This window comes from Aplidium turbinatum, chromosome 9 (assembly GCF_918807975.1).
Source record: "Aplidium turbinatum chromosome 9, kaAplTurb1.1, whole genome shotgun sequence".
Classification (NCBI taxonomy): Eukaryota; Metazoa; Chordata; class Ascidiacea; order Aplousobranchia; family Polyclinidae; genus Aplidium; species Aplidium turbinatum.
Window position 1 is genome coordinate 1,261,395 of NC_137480.1, and position 16,244 is coordinate 1,277,638.

Genomic DNA, 16,244 nt, shown 5'->3' on the forward strand with positions numbered 1-16,244 from the left:
GAAAAGCTCTGTGAGCTGTTGGATGCTGAAATCGCGTAGATTGGCGGCTCAGTGAGTTTCCGCTCGCTCCACAGGAGCAACAAGTTTGTTGTCAAATCTGTGTACCCAAAGTTTAGTTTAGGAATTTCGAAGCGACGTATCCTACCAGTGTACTCGTTTCTTGCTTTCTGGATCCGATGAACTGCAAGCTTACGCATTGGCTTAGACTCGTCATGCAGAAGAGCCAACACTACATTTTCCGGATGAGCAGCTAAGGCCTTTGCTTGTAGGCAACTGTCGACGACTTTTATTGATTGGCCTGTCAGATAGCGAGTCAGCTTAATCGACCGATGGAAGGACCGAGCAGCAAAGTGAATCTTCTTGTTTCGCTTGGTAGTAAACCACATCGGAGCGTAACCTTTAACGATGTAGCATACGTCGTTATTTCTATCAGCACCTCTGTTGGTTATGGCTCCGAGATATAAAGTCGGCATATCCTTAAAACGAGAGTAAGCCATCGTGCATGACCCTGTTTTCCTGGATTACGGAATCGAATGCTTTATGGAGGCAGACTTCTTTCGATAACCAACACGATATCGAGCAGATAGGCCTACTTTTGATCGCCGATAATTTCCATAACCTCATCGACTTCCGTCAAATTGGATTTTGCAACGACCCGAATGCTTTTTACGTCAGTTCCCTTGACTTCAAGAGCAGCCAACATCGTTTTGTCAATCTTGTTCCCAGTTGAACGCCCTTATCCCCCCGATAGCTCAATATCCGCCCCGATAGCTCAATATCCGCCACGATAGCTCAATTGGTTAGCGCGTCACTTCTGGAATGAAGAAACTTCAAGATCAATAGCGGCGCTGGTTCGACTCTCGGGGTGTGCGCTTGAGCAACGCACGTTAAGAACTGCTCTCCATTCAGCGGCATCTAATAGATGGAATAATTCCCCGGCAACAAGACTTCAACAATCGGAAACTTCACTCTGTCAATCTCGGTGACCGGGCCTGCGTCAGTGATTCAAAGCCTCTACAAGTATGCGAAACTGCCAGGATTAAGCTCTGCAAGAAGCTTTCCCAGTTCGAGGATAAAGATTCAACCAATCAATCAATGAATGGAAACGTGGTTGATATATTCAGATCTTGGGTATTTGAGCATCACGTAGTGGTCTTCCACTGATTTTTGACGATAGCCAGTTATGCCATTCAATGGAAAAGTTTTATCCTTTCTGTCGTCAAAGTAAAGGCCTTCAACTATTGTGCTGAGCGAACTGGAAGCAAAGTGACTCGTCTCTAAACGGTGCCGTTTTCGTGCACGAACGAGCTTGTTTTTGTCGACTATCATCGTCGGATTTAAATCATCTTTTGTGTCCAGTAATGTTGCGGTTGCGAGGGCAGCTGCTGCTAGACTCGTAATTCCATGCCTTTCCGCCTCACGCGCAACTTTATGCAGATCGAAAGTACAATGCTCCTGCTCTTCTTCGAGTTCTTCTCTGCCGATCGAGCACTCTGAAAGAAAGCGTCTTCTGGGAGTTTCTTCTGTATTGTCGTCATCCGAGTCTTGAGTACATTCTTCGCGTTTTTCCGCTCGTTTTCTTGCTTCTCTCGAAACCAGTTGCTCCTTCCGCTCGTCCCTCTACTTCTCAGATTTCACCGCCTCCCAATCCAATGAAACCAATGCGTGCTCCGCATTGGTCCTTAACGAAATCAACCTCGCGTGCGTGCAGCAATTTGTCGTCAACGACGTCGAAAAGAGTGTGGAGGCAAAAACTGGCCTTCAATGAAATTTTCCATTTAGCCGTCTTTCTCGCCGTGGGGATTTTATTTTTCATCTTAACCATGGCCCATTTTTTCAGAATCTTTTTGATCACTCCCTCACGCGTAATGATCGCCACTGTGGCGAAATCGTAGATACTTGTTCGAAATCGTAGATAGCTCCATTTCCTTCTTGTAATCTCCGGTGTCCTCCTTCATGATTTTCTTTATTTACTAGAGCGCAATTTCGGAGAACGTCACCACTGGTGGGGGTAATATCCCAGAAATGTGGTGATTTACTGATGAGTTGGACCGTGTTTTGCGCAATTCCGGATTGAAGGGGGAAGAGGGTGCAGTTGCCCCGGACCCCCTTTTTAAAGGGCCCTCCGACGTGAAAAAATGTTGTTTTGTGTTATTATAATTATTTTCTCTCAGCCTTTGAAATCTCTGCAAGATGCCTCCTTTTTCTTTCAAGGTTAATTTTTAATCACAATGGTGGCGACTGAGCTTGGCGTAAAGGCATTAGCAACGGTGTGGGTGACTTTCAAGTTACCTTGTAAAGTTTTATGCGCCCTCAGCGCAAAAACCTTTTTTTCGCGGGCTCCTCGATCTAAGAGTGCCCTAGGCCTCCATCAGTTAAACTCGCCCCTGGTTGTGCACCGTCTTCCTGGCGTTCAATTAAAAAACGGTTTTCGATTTCGTCATTTACTCGACGAACCTTCTAAGAAACTCGAGTTGCTAAGCGATCTGTTTCCGACGGCCCTCCCTACTACTCATTACTCAACTGGCGGACCTCGGTCCAAATCTGGACCTTCTGGGTGTTGATGGTGGAGCTTGAGATTTTGGAAGAATAACCTCATTGCCACGTTTCAAGGATTCTTTAAACAGATTTCTACTGGGAGGAAGCAATTTTTACTGTGATTTTGCTAGTTGCTCACAATCACAAATCACAAACAAAGATGTACTATCCAGAATACAAACCAACATGGAAATTCTACAAACAATTAAAGCCACATGATTCGCAATAATTCTATTCAAAGACAACTACTAGAAGGAAAAATGAACGGCAAGTGAAATAGGGGCAGACTACCAAGAATTTGGACTAATGATATTGAAGACTGGTCTGGTCTGGTACAAAACTGCAGTAGAAAAATCTCACAAGAGAGAAACTTGGCGTCTCATTGTCTCCAACCCTCGACGAGAGGAAGGAACTTAATGATGATGATGATGGGGATTTCGAATCCCTAACACTTTCTCAGAAATCCAATTTGAGTTACATTTTACCTAAAAAAGTGGTTTGGTACAGATAATTTAGCTTTTGTGGTTGCATGTGAAATAACTTATTCACCTGACCGCTAAAATTATTCAACTTGTCAAACTGGACCTTTGTTAAGGTTAATTGAGTAACCCTGTACTAGACCAAACAAACCTGCTATAAATAGTGGCGTAATTTGCATAAATTATTGTAGTTGTAGTTGAAATTATAGAAGTAGAGGTGAGACCATTGTTGATTAAAGTTGGAGTTATTCAATACGTGTAGATGAGAGTTGGTGCTATTATAAATTGTAATCGAAATTAGAATCATATGAAAAGCTGCGAGTGAATCACGTTAAAGTCGATTATAAGAGTTACAAGCGTTGGAATCTATTGCTGTTCACTGTTACTTTGATTAATTATTTGTTAGAAGTGTTGAGCCATTCGTTAAAGTCCTTCAAGAATTTTCATTCATCATCTCACTAGTAGAACTATTCGACCATTTAATTGACTGCTTTTCGGTGATATCCCATTAAACTACGTCATTGAACCTTTCCAAGTCTCTTTCCTGGTAAGAGATAGAAACAATCATGACAGAGCCCTCGAAGCGATCGCACACACATAAAACATTTTTATCTGAATTTTTGGTGTATCGCGTTTTTTAATGGAAACGCATTTTTCATAAGTTGTGAAGAGACCCACTGAGAAGAATTGCTGAACTCGCGACGCACTTATGACGATTGATGACGTTGAAGAAGTTATAGTATGAGCTACAGCAGCTTATATGTTGGCACACAGGATCAAAACTCGGTTATCTATGCCCTGATTTATTGCTTTTCTGTAAATTTTATAAAAAATTAATAGAATTTTTGCGACCGTTACAAACAATGTCTCCCTTTTTTACATTTTTATTCAATATTTCGTTATTACAGTCATGGAAAAACTTTGAGGGCTAATAGACTGCTGACTAACGTTAGCATTTTTAAGTTAAGCATTGATCAACAATCTGCTGTCTCAAAAAATATAATAAATTAAGCATAGCCTACATGGCCTTATAAAAGATTTAACTCTTTCGTATAAATTGTTTTTAGTTTGGAGACCGAACTTTTGTGCGATGTCCTTTGAAATTTCAAACGACGCACCAGGGCGTCGCGACCCACAGTTTGAGAATCGCTGTAATACACAAATAAAGCACAACCAGATTTTAAGTGTTGTAATTTATCAATCATGCTGCAAAGTGCAAACTCGGAAAATTTTATGGACCTCCTGAAAGCGCTTTGCGAACCCCTGGTTGAGAACCCCTGAGTGTAACGCAAACAATTTTGCAGGTCAATGATTGGGGCTGTTCAAAAAGCGTGGGATTGTGCACGTCGCCTCCTCCAGCTGGTGGAGCTAATGATGTCAGACGACACGTATGACGTACTTGCCGGAAAACCCCCAGCACACATACTCGCTGCAAGGAGACGTAAAACGACGATGTTTGCTAACATCTGGTGCAGGCGAGTTCTTATTGAATGGCGAAGGGTTTGTTAATTACGTGACATAAGAGCATCTGATTGGTTGAAGGGAAGGATGTCTTATTGGATGAAGACAGTTATCTAACTGAATAAACTAGAAGTATCTTTGAATGCGGAGTGGCTTGATCAAGAAAATGAAATATCTTCTGACAGGTGTCAAACCAACAACAATGCTTGATATGAACGACTCGGTTACATGTCTTGTAATGCAAACGAATATATTTTCACACGAGTCAGTTCAATCATAAACAGCTAAAAACACTAAAAATCGATTTCGATCAGCTGGCAGCTAGATCATTTTGAGTTAAGCGTATACAAATGGAAAGAGTTTGAAAGAGTTTGAATGTTCATCCAGGTTACTTTGTGAAAGTTAAAGCGGAAACATACAACTCGATTTATTGTTTCAATGACGTTTAGCGCACCTTGACAATACGCATCCTCAGAGCAAAAAAACGAATATTAATTGTTCAAACATAAATTTTATTATACGTTATTCGCTCTGAAGATTCGCATTGTCATAGTGCGCGAAGCGTAAGTGAAACAACAAAGCAACTCGTATGTTTCTACTTTTACTTTCGCATTTATCAAATGAACATTGCAGCTAGTGCTATATAATATCCATCTCGGTGGGTAAAAGAATAAATTCATGGTGTTGGTGTCACGAGAAAATTTATTTCTTTGCTGGTGTAGATTTCGCTTTCCTCTACCGATCAGCGAAACATTTTATTCCACTCTTTGATAATGTAACCATTGACTTCGCAGTCCTCGGCTGCGGGCCAAGTTCGACCAATATGAAAAGATGAGATTGGAACTCAAGGACGACCACAAGCGGCCGGAAAAATCGTCACTGGACCGCCACGTCACAGTGCTGACGAGCGGTATGTTATCGAAGACTTTTTTTATGGACACTTTTAAGAATTTACTTATTGTTTACAGATTGTTACATTTTGCTGCAGTAGTTCTGTGCAGGTCTTCTGATAGGTCTATGTCATAATCAATATGCGTAGTCTCGCGGCAGACTGCATTATTCCGTCCGCCCCGTTAGTTCAGTTGCTCAGCGCGTGACTTCTGGAACGAAGAAGCTTCAAGATCAAGCCGCGCTAGTTCGACTCTCGGGGTGTGCGCTTGAGCAACGAACGTTAAGGACTGCTCTCCATTGAGTGGCATTTAATGAATGGAATAATTTCCCGGCAACAAGACTTCACAATCGGAAAGTTCACTCTGTCAATCTCGGTGACCGGGCCTGCATCAGTGATTTAAAGCCTCTGCAAGTATGCGAAACTGCCAGGATTAAGCTCTGCAAGAAGCTTTCTCAGTCCTAGGAAAAAGATTCAAATCAATCAATCAAATTGTTCTAGAATAAGTGAACTATTTGAATTGTGTAATTCTATAGTAGTGTTTCGTCGACCACTGACCTACACCACTGTATAGTAACCTTCGGTGACGCAATCTGTTATTGTGAAATCTGCTTAAATTTTGTGTACATGAGATTCTGGAAACTTCTTTGGCTTGTTGACCAGAAGAATGAATTCTTGTGATGTAATATTACCCTAGTCTCTGGAAGCATCTGGTCTAAGCAAACCTGTTATATACTGCCACGTGATTTGATTACAGTTATTAGAGGTGACCAGTGTAATATGAACCACCCCCTCTAAATTGGTTGGTAGTTCACTTTTGGTGTACTCAGTGCAAAGAAAATTTCTGCCAGGTCATTTTAAGATGTTAAAAGCATATTTAGAAAATGTGGATTCGTTATGTAATTTGGACCTAATTTGGACCTAGTAACTGGTAATTTTGACCTGTAACTTTGACCTAATACCTTGAGACCTGTTTGTAACTTGTGGACCTGTGTTCACTGTTTAACACCATGCCGGTTTCAAATGCCACTTTTCTGCAAATGACATATTCGCTAGCAGTTCGGATCTTTTTTTCTTACATTCCTTCAAATACAGAAGAGAAAGTAGCCACAGTCCATCAGTGGCTATACCTTCATGTACTACACATCATCATATACACAACGATAAAATCATTCAATTTAATTGAATATATGACATTCTTTCAAAATTTATGAGTATTCTATACTGGTTCAAATTAAACATGCCTGTGGTTCAATTTACACACGCCATGTGTATTTTGGACCACAGAAAAGCTAAATTTAATAAAAAAAATTGTGATCGTTTTGATTATTTTTAAACAAAAATTCATCCTGTGTATTTGCTACATTTTCATAATTATACCAAAAAGAAGAAATGTTCGGACATGTCATTTTAAAGTTATCGAGTCTTTTTCTAAAGTGGTTCAAATTACACAGGTTTCGCCTATTAGAATTGTGTGAGTTGTGCATTGTGGGAGATTACAAGTTGTAATGAAAAGTATATTGAAGACGATTGTAAAGTTCTAGCCGATATTGGATAGCTTGTAAAGGTAGAAGTTATTGCGAATTTTAAAGTAGCTGTTGCAAGTATAGTATAGTGCGTATATATTTATTTCGAAATCGACGAAGACGTTTGTTGTTCGGAATTTGATTTCTATATGTGTTGGATGTGATGAACCGTTCGCCAGTTCAACGATTTCCATCTATCATTTCACAACTAAAACTATTCGACTATTTATTCGACTGTTCAACGTTTGATATCCCAATGAACTATGTCAACAATCTTTCCAAAGTCTAATTACGTGTAAGAACTAGAAAGAATTGTGACAGTCTCATTTGGTTGAAAGGTGGGACCACATGATCGCACATCATCATCATCCATATAAGTTTTAGGTGCACGAATTTTATGGCCGGATGTCCCTCCTGGCGCTAACTAAGCATGCAATTGGAAATGGTAGACACTCCTCCAGCTAGAGACTGCTTGGAGCGCCTGCGTGTTTTTATCGAGATTCACCCCTCTACATCCGCCTAGATTAGCGAAAACAGGCTCGCCACGAGGGCTTTGGGGCGGTATTATTATTAGACAATCTGGGATGAGGAGACCTGTGAACAGATAGAAGTTGGTGACTTGCGCACCACCTGCTACCCCTCCAGGGCCCTTGAGCCAGATCGCCCTTTTGACAAAACGTAAATGTAGATACGTTAATGATATTTTCGTTGCAGTCGTTAAAGTAATAAGCGCTCTGTACTTTGCGACTTAGTTATTCTGCTTCTCAGCTTGTTTTTTAGTAAAGTTTATTTGAGAAAAAAAGTGGTTTAGAAAAATGCTAAAATAAACATTGGTGATATTTTTAGACAAATATAGTATCGGAAATGATATTTCACGTTTGCATTAATTTTTCTTCTGCATTGCAGTCGGTTGTGTCTCACTGCCGATCGTTTTCAGTTAATTGTAAGGGACTTTTCAAGTCGACAAGGACAAACTGTGGTTAAGCGTTTTTAATGTTGTTGAAAATGAAGTATTTTATTGCGTCAGCACATTGCCTGATTTGGCTTGTACATCAACAAACTTGGCGATTAGTACCATAACAACTTGAGGAAATGATCTTACCAACTCATGTTGTTCTTTCGAAGATGATCATCAGAATTAAACGGGGAAAAATATTTCTTGTGATGGAGAATTAGTAGATAATTCAGTTTGTTGTACAATTAGAAATTCAATTGTGGCTATGCGCGAAGTACGGACGTTGGTTCTGAGTCTTGGGCTACGAAAGCTACTTACGTGCTATTCGTAGGCTACATCCTGAACCAATCCTTCTGCATTTTGCAGTTAAAACCGTCTGAATAATCACCGTTTCATTACGTGTATGCAGAGGAAGAGCCAAAAAGCACACCCTACAAAGAGTTGGAATGCTCAATGCTGCGGGAAGTATGGAATTCGTGGAAGGAAAGCGCTTGTGATGTCGCGTTTTTTATGAACGAAACTTTGTGTCATAAATTCACAAAGGTGGGTACTGGGTACGAACAACTAGTTGGCAAACCTTGTTTTCAAACTTTGCCTGTTTTCACAAGATCTTCCTTCCGATCTTCCTGGCGTCAGCACTACCTGACAACAAAGGTTTCGAAATCATCTTTATTTTCGAGAAAACAGTTGTATTCTGAATCCAATATGTTAGAGGAAAATATTCTGTTAAACTCTGTCTGATCAATCACAGCAAAAACAATTTAGAGGCTTATTCCTTTCAAGTGTCGCGTGGTAATCTGGCAACAACTAGGGCTGTTCGAAACAATTTTTTTTTTACATTATTTTTTTATTTCGTTGTTGAGTGAAATTGTTCGCCTTGATTCCGTTCACGATCAGATCAAGTGTAAGATTGTTTTGTTTTGAGATTCAAGCAATTTTGTTTCCGGTTGTGGGTTCTAAATGAAAACAACAAGTAACTTTCATGAGTATGAAGTTGAAACCAATGAAACTGGGGTTGTGTTGTCAGAGCGGGAGGTTGTAGGTTGCAGCCTCGAAGCTGTCACTGATACACAAACTTCAAATGGTCGAAGGTTTATTCAAATTTAATAAATAGAATGAAGTCCGATGGGTAGTTTAGCAATTAGAACTCAGGTGGCATGAAACAAATTCTTGATTTCAGTTTGCAAAGGACTCGTGCAGTGAGGCATGCGGCTTTGTTACGAGCAGGTGGTTAGGTCCTTCATCCAATGCGCTATATATGTTGAGAAGGAGCGATCTACCTGGCGTCAGCACTACCTGACTACTCACTATAGAACAGCGAGCATTGTGTTTCGCTAACCATACCGGTGTAGCCTCCACACTAGCCATTAAGACTTTTCTCAAAAACATGTGTTATGTATGTTGAGTCAAAAAACATACGCTATGAATGTTGAGGCTCCAGTACGGCAAAGTTTAATGGGTATGCGATTGAGTTGGGACTGGGAGTAGCTACTTCTACTTAGTATAGCCCGTTAAGTTTAGACACAGGCGTCCAATTGTTATAATAGCGCTAAATTTGTGCAAGAATTACAAAAATTACTAACAAATTTAATAAATGAACCACTCAATTACAAGAATGATGCAAGTCAGCTTGAATCCTTCTTGTAATGGCTGTTTAGGCATTTACTATTCTTAACAATAAAAAGTAATGTAAAGTCATAAGTAGGCTGCGGTTTGTTTTTATTTCTGACCATCACAACGAAAACATGCCAAACATAGCAGAGGTCTAGAAAAGAGTAGAAGTGACAAAACCCGAAGGTTAGAACGTGCTTGTGACCGAAAAAGAAAAAATGTTAAAATCTGGCCCTCGGTCGCTACACTTTTGTCATTTTAGCTGAGAGGAAGTTTGGCTGATTTCTTAACATAAAAGAATACAACATAAAAGAATACAAAAGTACTCCCACTGGGGAAACAAAACCACAGGAAAACATCAAAATAAATAGGTGAAGAATCGAACATGCCTCACTTCAAATAGCTTGGAAGCATGTTCAGGAAATATAAATATTGAAAGCTATCGCGACAATGATGGTATACTTACATGTGAATAAACATAATATGTTACATTTTCTGGCATTGTACATTGAATGTGGGGCGATGCCGAAATAAACTTGATTCATGATGATGATGGCAAAAATAAAATCAGTATTTAGAAATTTTAGTGAAGGGCAAGAGTTGTTGAGCAGCCCGATAGATAAGTCAATACGAAAGAAAATAACAAAGACCTTGACTTGGGGGATGCTGGTTTCTGGACCATACATGAAGACTAAGAAAGGAAGACGAAGTCTGTCATTGTTGTCATTACCTATGACGTCAGTTGGGTTCCCGCTCCAGAGCACGCGGCTGTGTCTCCTCAACACACTTAATGACCTGCCAAAATAATTGGGAACAGCTGACTCGATGACTACATGTCCCATCGCTGCTTCCTGTCGTCTGTTGTGTTGATTGGTTAGTTCATTTTGTCACGAGTGTAATAACACAGAGGTTAGAATAAAAATGAGCATATACAAGAAAATCACATTTACAAAGCAATATCAAATAAAACGAACTGTCCTGCACGATGCATGGAAACCGCAACGGGGCTGCGAACTATGGAGCTTTCGAGTCAAGTGTAGCGATCCATTATTGCGTCAAATAAGTTTTCCTTCCTAACAAGTGAACCATTTTAAGCCACACGTCATCTTCCAATGATTTTGTATTTTTCCATCTAAGCTAACTTCCGTTGTATAGAAATATGGTTACTATTAGTTGTAAGTATAAGAATGATTTTAATGTGGTGGTTTAAAATGTTAATTGGTTGTGTTATGATATTCTGTCTGTCTAACTAACGGATATTCTAACTAATTTGGCTATCTGACTCCATTAACTCCACACAATTATTACTCGAATTATAATTTTTAGTTATCAGAAGATGTTCGTATAATATTGTAGGTCTATAACAAAATTGGATTTAAACGTTACAGGATAGTGAAACTACAAGTTAGTGAAACATCACAAATTAGTACATTTTAACAGTCGTCTAAATTGTTACGTAAACCTACACAATCAATTTAATGTTTTCTCAGCTGAGCTAAACTGGTCTGACTGTGTACTCAATAGGCGAATGTGAACAGTTTTATTTTCTGTTCTCTTTTTTCTATTTAAAGTAAGGTAGCTGAGATAGCAAAATACAAAATCTTTGAAAGATGACGTGTGGGTTAAAATGGTTCACTTGTTAGGAAGCAGCCAGCCTCAGCTATGTTGATAGAAGTAGCAAACTGAACATAAAAGAAGAAGCATGTTTATAAGATATTTCCGCGCTCATTGCGCTACTAGGCAAGAAGAAAATGAACATATTCTATGTGGTACAAAGTTGATAAAAATGAAACATAATTTACGATAATTGCATGAATAAACACAACACGAGTCAGCTGAAAGGTTCCAAACATGCATACATAGTATTACGTTAACAGATAAACAATAAGAAATGTATGTAATGCCATCACCATTAGTATACAATTAGTAATACATTATTAGAAGATTTTTATATTAATTTTTGAATGAGTTAAGTGAATTATTTTTCATTTCCAACGGGGTTGAGCTACGAATTTCCACACCTCTATATTTGGGGCTACGATGAAGTTTTGAAGAACATAAAAATTTTCCTTGTCAATTGTATTTCTAGCCTACTGCGACTATGAACATTTTTCGCTTTTTTGAAGTAATTAGTAATCGGGGAGTAAACGCTTTTTTATTTTGTGTTTATTTCGACAACATATAGTAGGTTGTCAACTATATGTTGTCGAAATGAATACAAAATAAAAAAGTGATTGTTAATTATAAATATGTTATTATTATCACAATAAAAAAACGAGTGTTATCTTAACCATAAACGTAAGTTTCGAACAGCCCTGATTGCCGCAATTCTCCTCAGCTCCTCAAAAGTTATTTTCCCATCGAACATGAGTTATCATTCGCGCTCAGACCGGTAGGTTTGCTCAACTTACAAACCTCGATGCGAGTTTGATCTTACCTTATCTTTGATCTTATCAATGCAGCCAGGCCGATCTGTGACGCCATCGCCATGTGGGGACTCGGCAGGTGACAAGACAGTAATGCTTGAAGGTGATGGTCGTTCACACTGCGTCAATCGGCATGATTGAATAGATTATTAATTTCTGAAACGCTTGGACGCATCTTCTAAATTGTCGTCCTATAGCAACTTCTACGTGAAGTGACTTGCTTTGATAAAAATTATAACGAATGATTTCAATTAAAATCGATTGTTTCAGAAATCGTCACTGAAGCGCTTGAGCCGAGCCATGCTGATCCTTGAGTTCGTAGTTGCTGCGGTGGAAGGGAAACTGATCGAGGCGGATCGCACCTTTCAAAAACTCAAGGACTCACAAAACATTATCTTGAAGTAAGATAGGTTCGTTCTTGTCCTTGTTCAAACTCGTTGTTCATCTATCGACCTTCCATTCCTTGCTACAACTTTAACTTGTGGTGATCATTGTGATGTCACACATCTAATGTATTCGATCGTCTGCGTGGTTTTGCCTCGTGCGACAGTTTCCGGATACAAATTTGAACTAATCAACAACGTAAATGTCGTAAAATTAACGAATGTTGGATAGAAAGTCTGTAGGAAATTTTGTGTTAATCTTTTGATCATAATTGCGCTATGACTGACGTGCTTACCTACATTAGATAGCCCTCCGCCTCCAGCAACATAAAAGTTATAGCTTTGCAGTTTTTCTCGATTCCACTTGGGAAAAAAAGGAAACACTTATTGCTTCATTGAATTGATTTTGATTTAATTTTGAATACTTTGATCATGGCCACCTGGAGATGCGACCTGATTTGTTACATTTTGCAGATTTTGATTACAGCTTCTTGTTGACCCGTAATGATGTAAAAGCTTTTGTTGCTTTGGGGAAGCAGTAGAAAATGAGAAAAAGTTGAAGTTGAAAAACGCTCAATCAGACTGTTCGTCGTGTGAGCCTCGCACCGTAAAAAAGCGATTGATTAACAGTCTGACTGAAATTTTTAGAATCAAAATTGTTTTTACTTTTCAACGTCTGATGATTTTAAAACCCATTGTGCCATCTGGAGAAAATAGTAAAGAAGACTTTAAAACAATACTTTAAAAAAAAATCGTTCAGACAATCACCAAAAGTTGGCAAAATCTGAAAAAAATTGCAGATTGTGACAAATTAGGCCGCATCTCTGGGTAGCCAACTAGCCATGCTTTGATGTAGCAACAATAAAATCCTTCTTCTTACTTGCTTAGTAACTATTTAGAGTAGCCTATTTGTATCAAAACTCTTTTATGCAACGAATGGTTTTAATCAAAATATGTACGACCAGACACCTTTGTGGCAGTATACTGTAATTGATTGACACCAGAATGGCCATACAGAGGATCTACGTAGAACAGTGCTTTGTAATAAGGTATACAGTATGCGCAAGTTTATACCAAACCAAAAATAAAGTATACAACTGATTAAAAGTATAGCATACTCTCAGTCTGACTCTTAATACCATTTTTTCACAATTATAAAAAGTTAATGAAGTAACCCATCAACAGCAAAGATCTCGATTCCGAATTTTAATCATCATCATCATTATGTTCCTTCCTCGTATTGAGGGTTGGATACAATGCGCCATTGTTCTCGACCATGAGCTGTTCGTACTGCACTTTCATAACTTAATTTTGTCCTTTTAGTGATGTTTGTTGTACAAATCATTCTTGGTCTGCCTTTGTTTCTTTTACAGTTTATCTTCCCTTCTATTAATGATATTTGTAACGAGTTTTGCCTTATTGTGTGTCCGAAATACTTCAATTTTCTTCTCTTGACTATTTGTAAGAGAATCTTGCTTGAATTGATTTTAGATAATACTTCATCGTTAGTGATCTTTTGTTTCCATGAAATCTGTAACATTCGCCTGTATGTTCAGAGTTCGAAAGCATCGATCGGTTTCTCCATTTTTTATGATACTGTCTAAGTTTCAGAATTGTATTTCTAAATGATTTGATACTTTTGATACTCCAGTTTAATACGACGTCTACCCACGTTAGATTCCGCCGATTTCCAATTGAGAAACAAACTTGAATCGAGGTCAACAAGAGCACACATCCAACGTCATTGATCAGACAGACAACCATGTTTACGTCACACATAGCTTTAGTGACGCAGCTTTAGCAACTAATCGCATATTTGAATATCATTTTGAATAAAAAAGATAGAGAAACACTAAGAAAATCTAGCACTTAGGCACTTCCCGAAATTTCACTGGTTGAATTTATTACAATCTGTTATGGGTGTGTTGAAATTGGTGCTGTATTTTTTAACAAGCTTGTCAATGCGTGGAACTGTTGCTGAAAGAACTTTTAAACAAAATAGCCTACACACTGAGTTTTTTTAATGCCATTGGAAGCGACACCGGCAAACCCCTATATTTGGCATAGGATTCCAAATACGGTAATCTTGCTGGTCTCAGGTCGAGCAATGATCGATTGCGAAAAAAAATACAATTTTTAATTTTTACTGGCAAGAAAGGAATTGAAAACGATACACTAGACTTTCAAGCGTCTCGCAACCCACTGAAAAACGGTTTGCGACCCCTAGGTTGAAAATCCCTGGTCTAATGTCACCACGAGGTATTTTGGTTTGGAGCAGAAGGGCAGTGATTTACCGTTGTTCATGACATTCAGCTCACGATCAGCGTTCCGATTGTGCACTGTAGATGGAAAGCTGCTGCCACAGCTTTGGTTTCGCTGAGTTTCAGTCGCCATTTCTGAAAATAAGCTGAGAGGGCTTTTATGTCCTGGCTCAGGGTGTCTTCTAGGCTTTTTGCGACTTTGTACTTTGTGGAGTGGTGAATTGCCAGGTCGTCCGCGTAGGCCTATGTGTATTTTGCGGAGATCGTGCTTGGCAGATCGTGGGTGTATATGTTAAAGAGAAGTAAAGCCAGGAGTGATCTCTGTGGGACGCCATTTTTCAGGCGTCTCACTCTGCTTCTTCGTTAGTTGCCAGTGGTGGTGAAGCTTCGATTTCTGACAAGTTCTATAATCATATGAACCATATGTCGGTCTGGAAGCAGGCAAAGCAGCTTGCAAGTAAGGCCGCGGTGCCATACGGTGTCGTAGGCAGCTGAAAGATCTAGAAAGACAGCGCAGGCCTTCTTTTTTGCCTCAAAGCATTCCTCGATGTCTTGGGTCAAGAGTGTGACCTGATCTATAGTGGATTTTCCGCGTCGGAACCCAGCTTGCTCCTTTGGGAGGAACGAGTTGATGATTGGGTTGGTGTGGGCATAGATCAGCCTTTCGAGGATTTTAAAATGAACACAGAAGAGAGATATCGGATGGTACCTCTGTGGGTTCTCTGGTGGCTTATGAGGCTTTGGGATGGCAAGCTCTTTTCCAGATTTTTGGGATTGTGAGGTGGTGCAAGCACGAAGAAACAAATTTACGTAGCCAGGACTTGAGGTCAGGGCCAGGATGGAGCACAAGCTCAGGGCAGATCTTATCCGGCTTTGGAGACTTGTGTGGTTTCACTAGGCGTATGGCGGTGGCGTCCTGATAACCTATCGATGCATATTATTCCTGATTGATGTGAAGAGTTTGCCCATCTTGTTATATTCGTGTGGAAAAAGAGAAACTCCATAATTAACATTTATTCTTTAATACCAAAAGGAGACCGCTACTTAAAAGCTAACAACAAAATACATCCCAGTTGGTACAAATAAACATCTTTTGCCGCGAATTCTCAAGCCCATGTTGCTTCATGATGTCAAACAGAGGTTTTATGTAGAGGCAAAACAACAGGCTGTAGCCGTAGAGGTTTTAGAAAGTAATAACTATATTTGATGTAGATATAATATATAGATATAAGGTAAATCAAATATAGTTATTACTATCTGAATCCTTAACAGCCTGTTTCACCTTTAACGGATCATCAAAAGTTCTTATTCAAATAGAATATTTATTTTCGAATAGAATATTTATTTTTACTTATTCTATTTGAATTAGAACTTTTGATGATCGTAATAGCTATATTTGATTTAATTCACTCTGCTTTTCTTTTTTGCTTAGCATTGAGCACTTTTTGTAGTATTAATAGTTTTTATTGTTTTTAGATATAACAGGGGTGGGGAACCTGCGGCCCGCGGGTCAAATGCGGCCCGCGTGACTGTTCCATGTGGCCCGCGTCAAAATTTCTTTACCCAAACTATATTGAAACAACAGCTCAAAAAAGAGTAGGCTCTGCATTCTCAGTATATTGCGAATGCAGAGCCTACTCTTTTTATCACTAGTTAATCCATCATAGTCATGCGGAAGCATGCTTTGAAATATGTGTCTCTGTTTGGAAGCACCT

At 39.2% G+C, this 16,244-nt stretch overlaps 1 protein-coding gene across 3 annotated transcripts in view; it reads left to right on the plus strand.

Annotated features, from left to right (window-relative positions):
- Positions 1-16,244, plus strand: part of LOC145777539 (uncharacterized) — a 138,493-nt gene that overhangs the window by 45,548 nt on the left and 76,701 nt on the right. For 2 of the 3 annotated variants that reach the window (XM_082588941.1, XM_082588942.1), the window contains exons 5-8: positions 4,322-4,492; positions 5,273-5,388; positions 8,258-8,391; positions 12,156-12,286. In XM_082588941.1, coding sequence (XP_082445067.1) covers positions 4,322-4,492; positions 5,273-5,388; positions 8,258-8,391; positions 12,156-12,286 — 552 coding nt within the window. Of the gene's footprint in view, positions 1-4,321; positions 4,493-5,272; positions 5,389-6,827; positions 6,935-8,257; positions 8,392-12,155; positions 12,287-16,244 lie in introns of those variants that run through there. The other variant, XM_082588943.1, reaches the window with a different exon arrangement.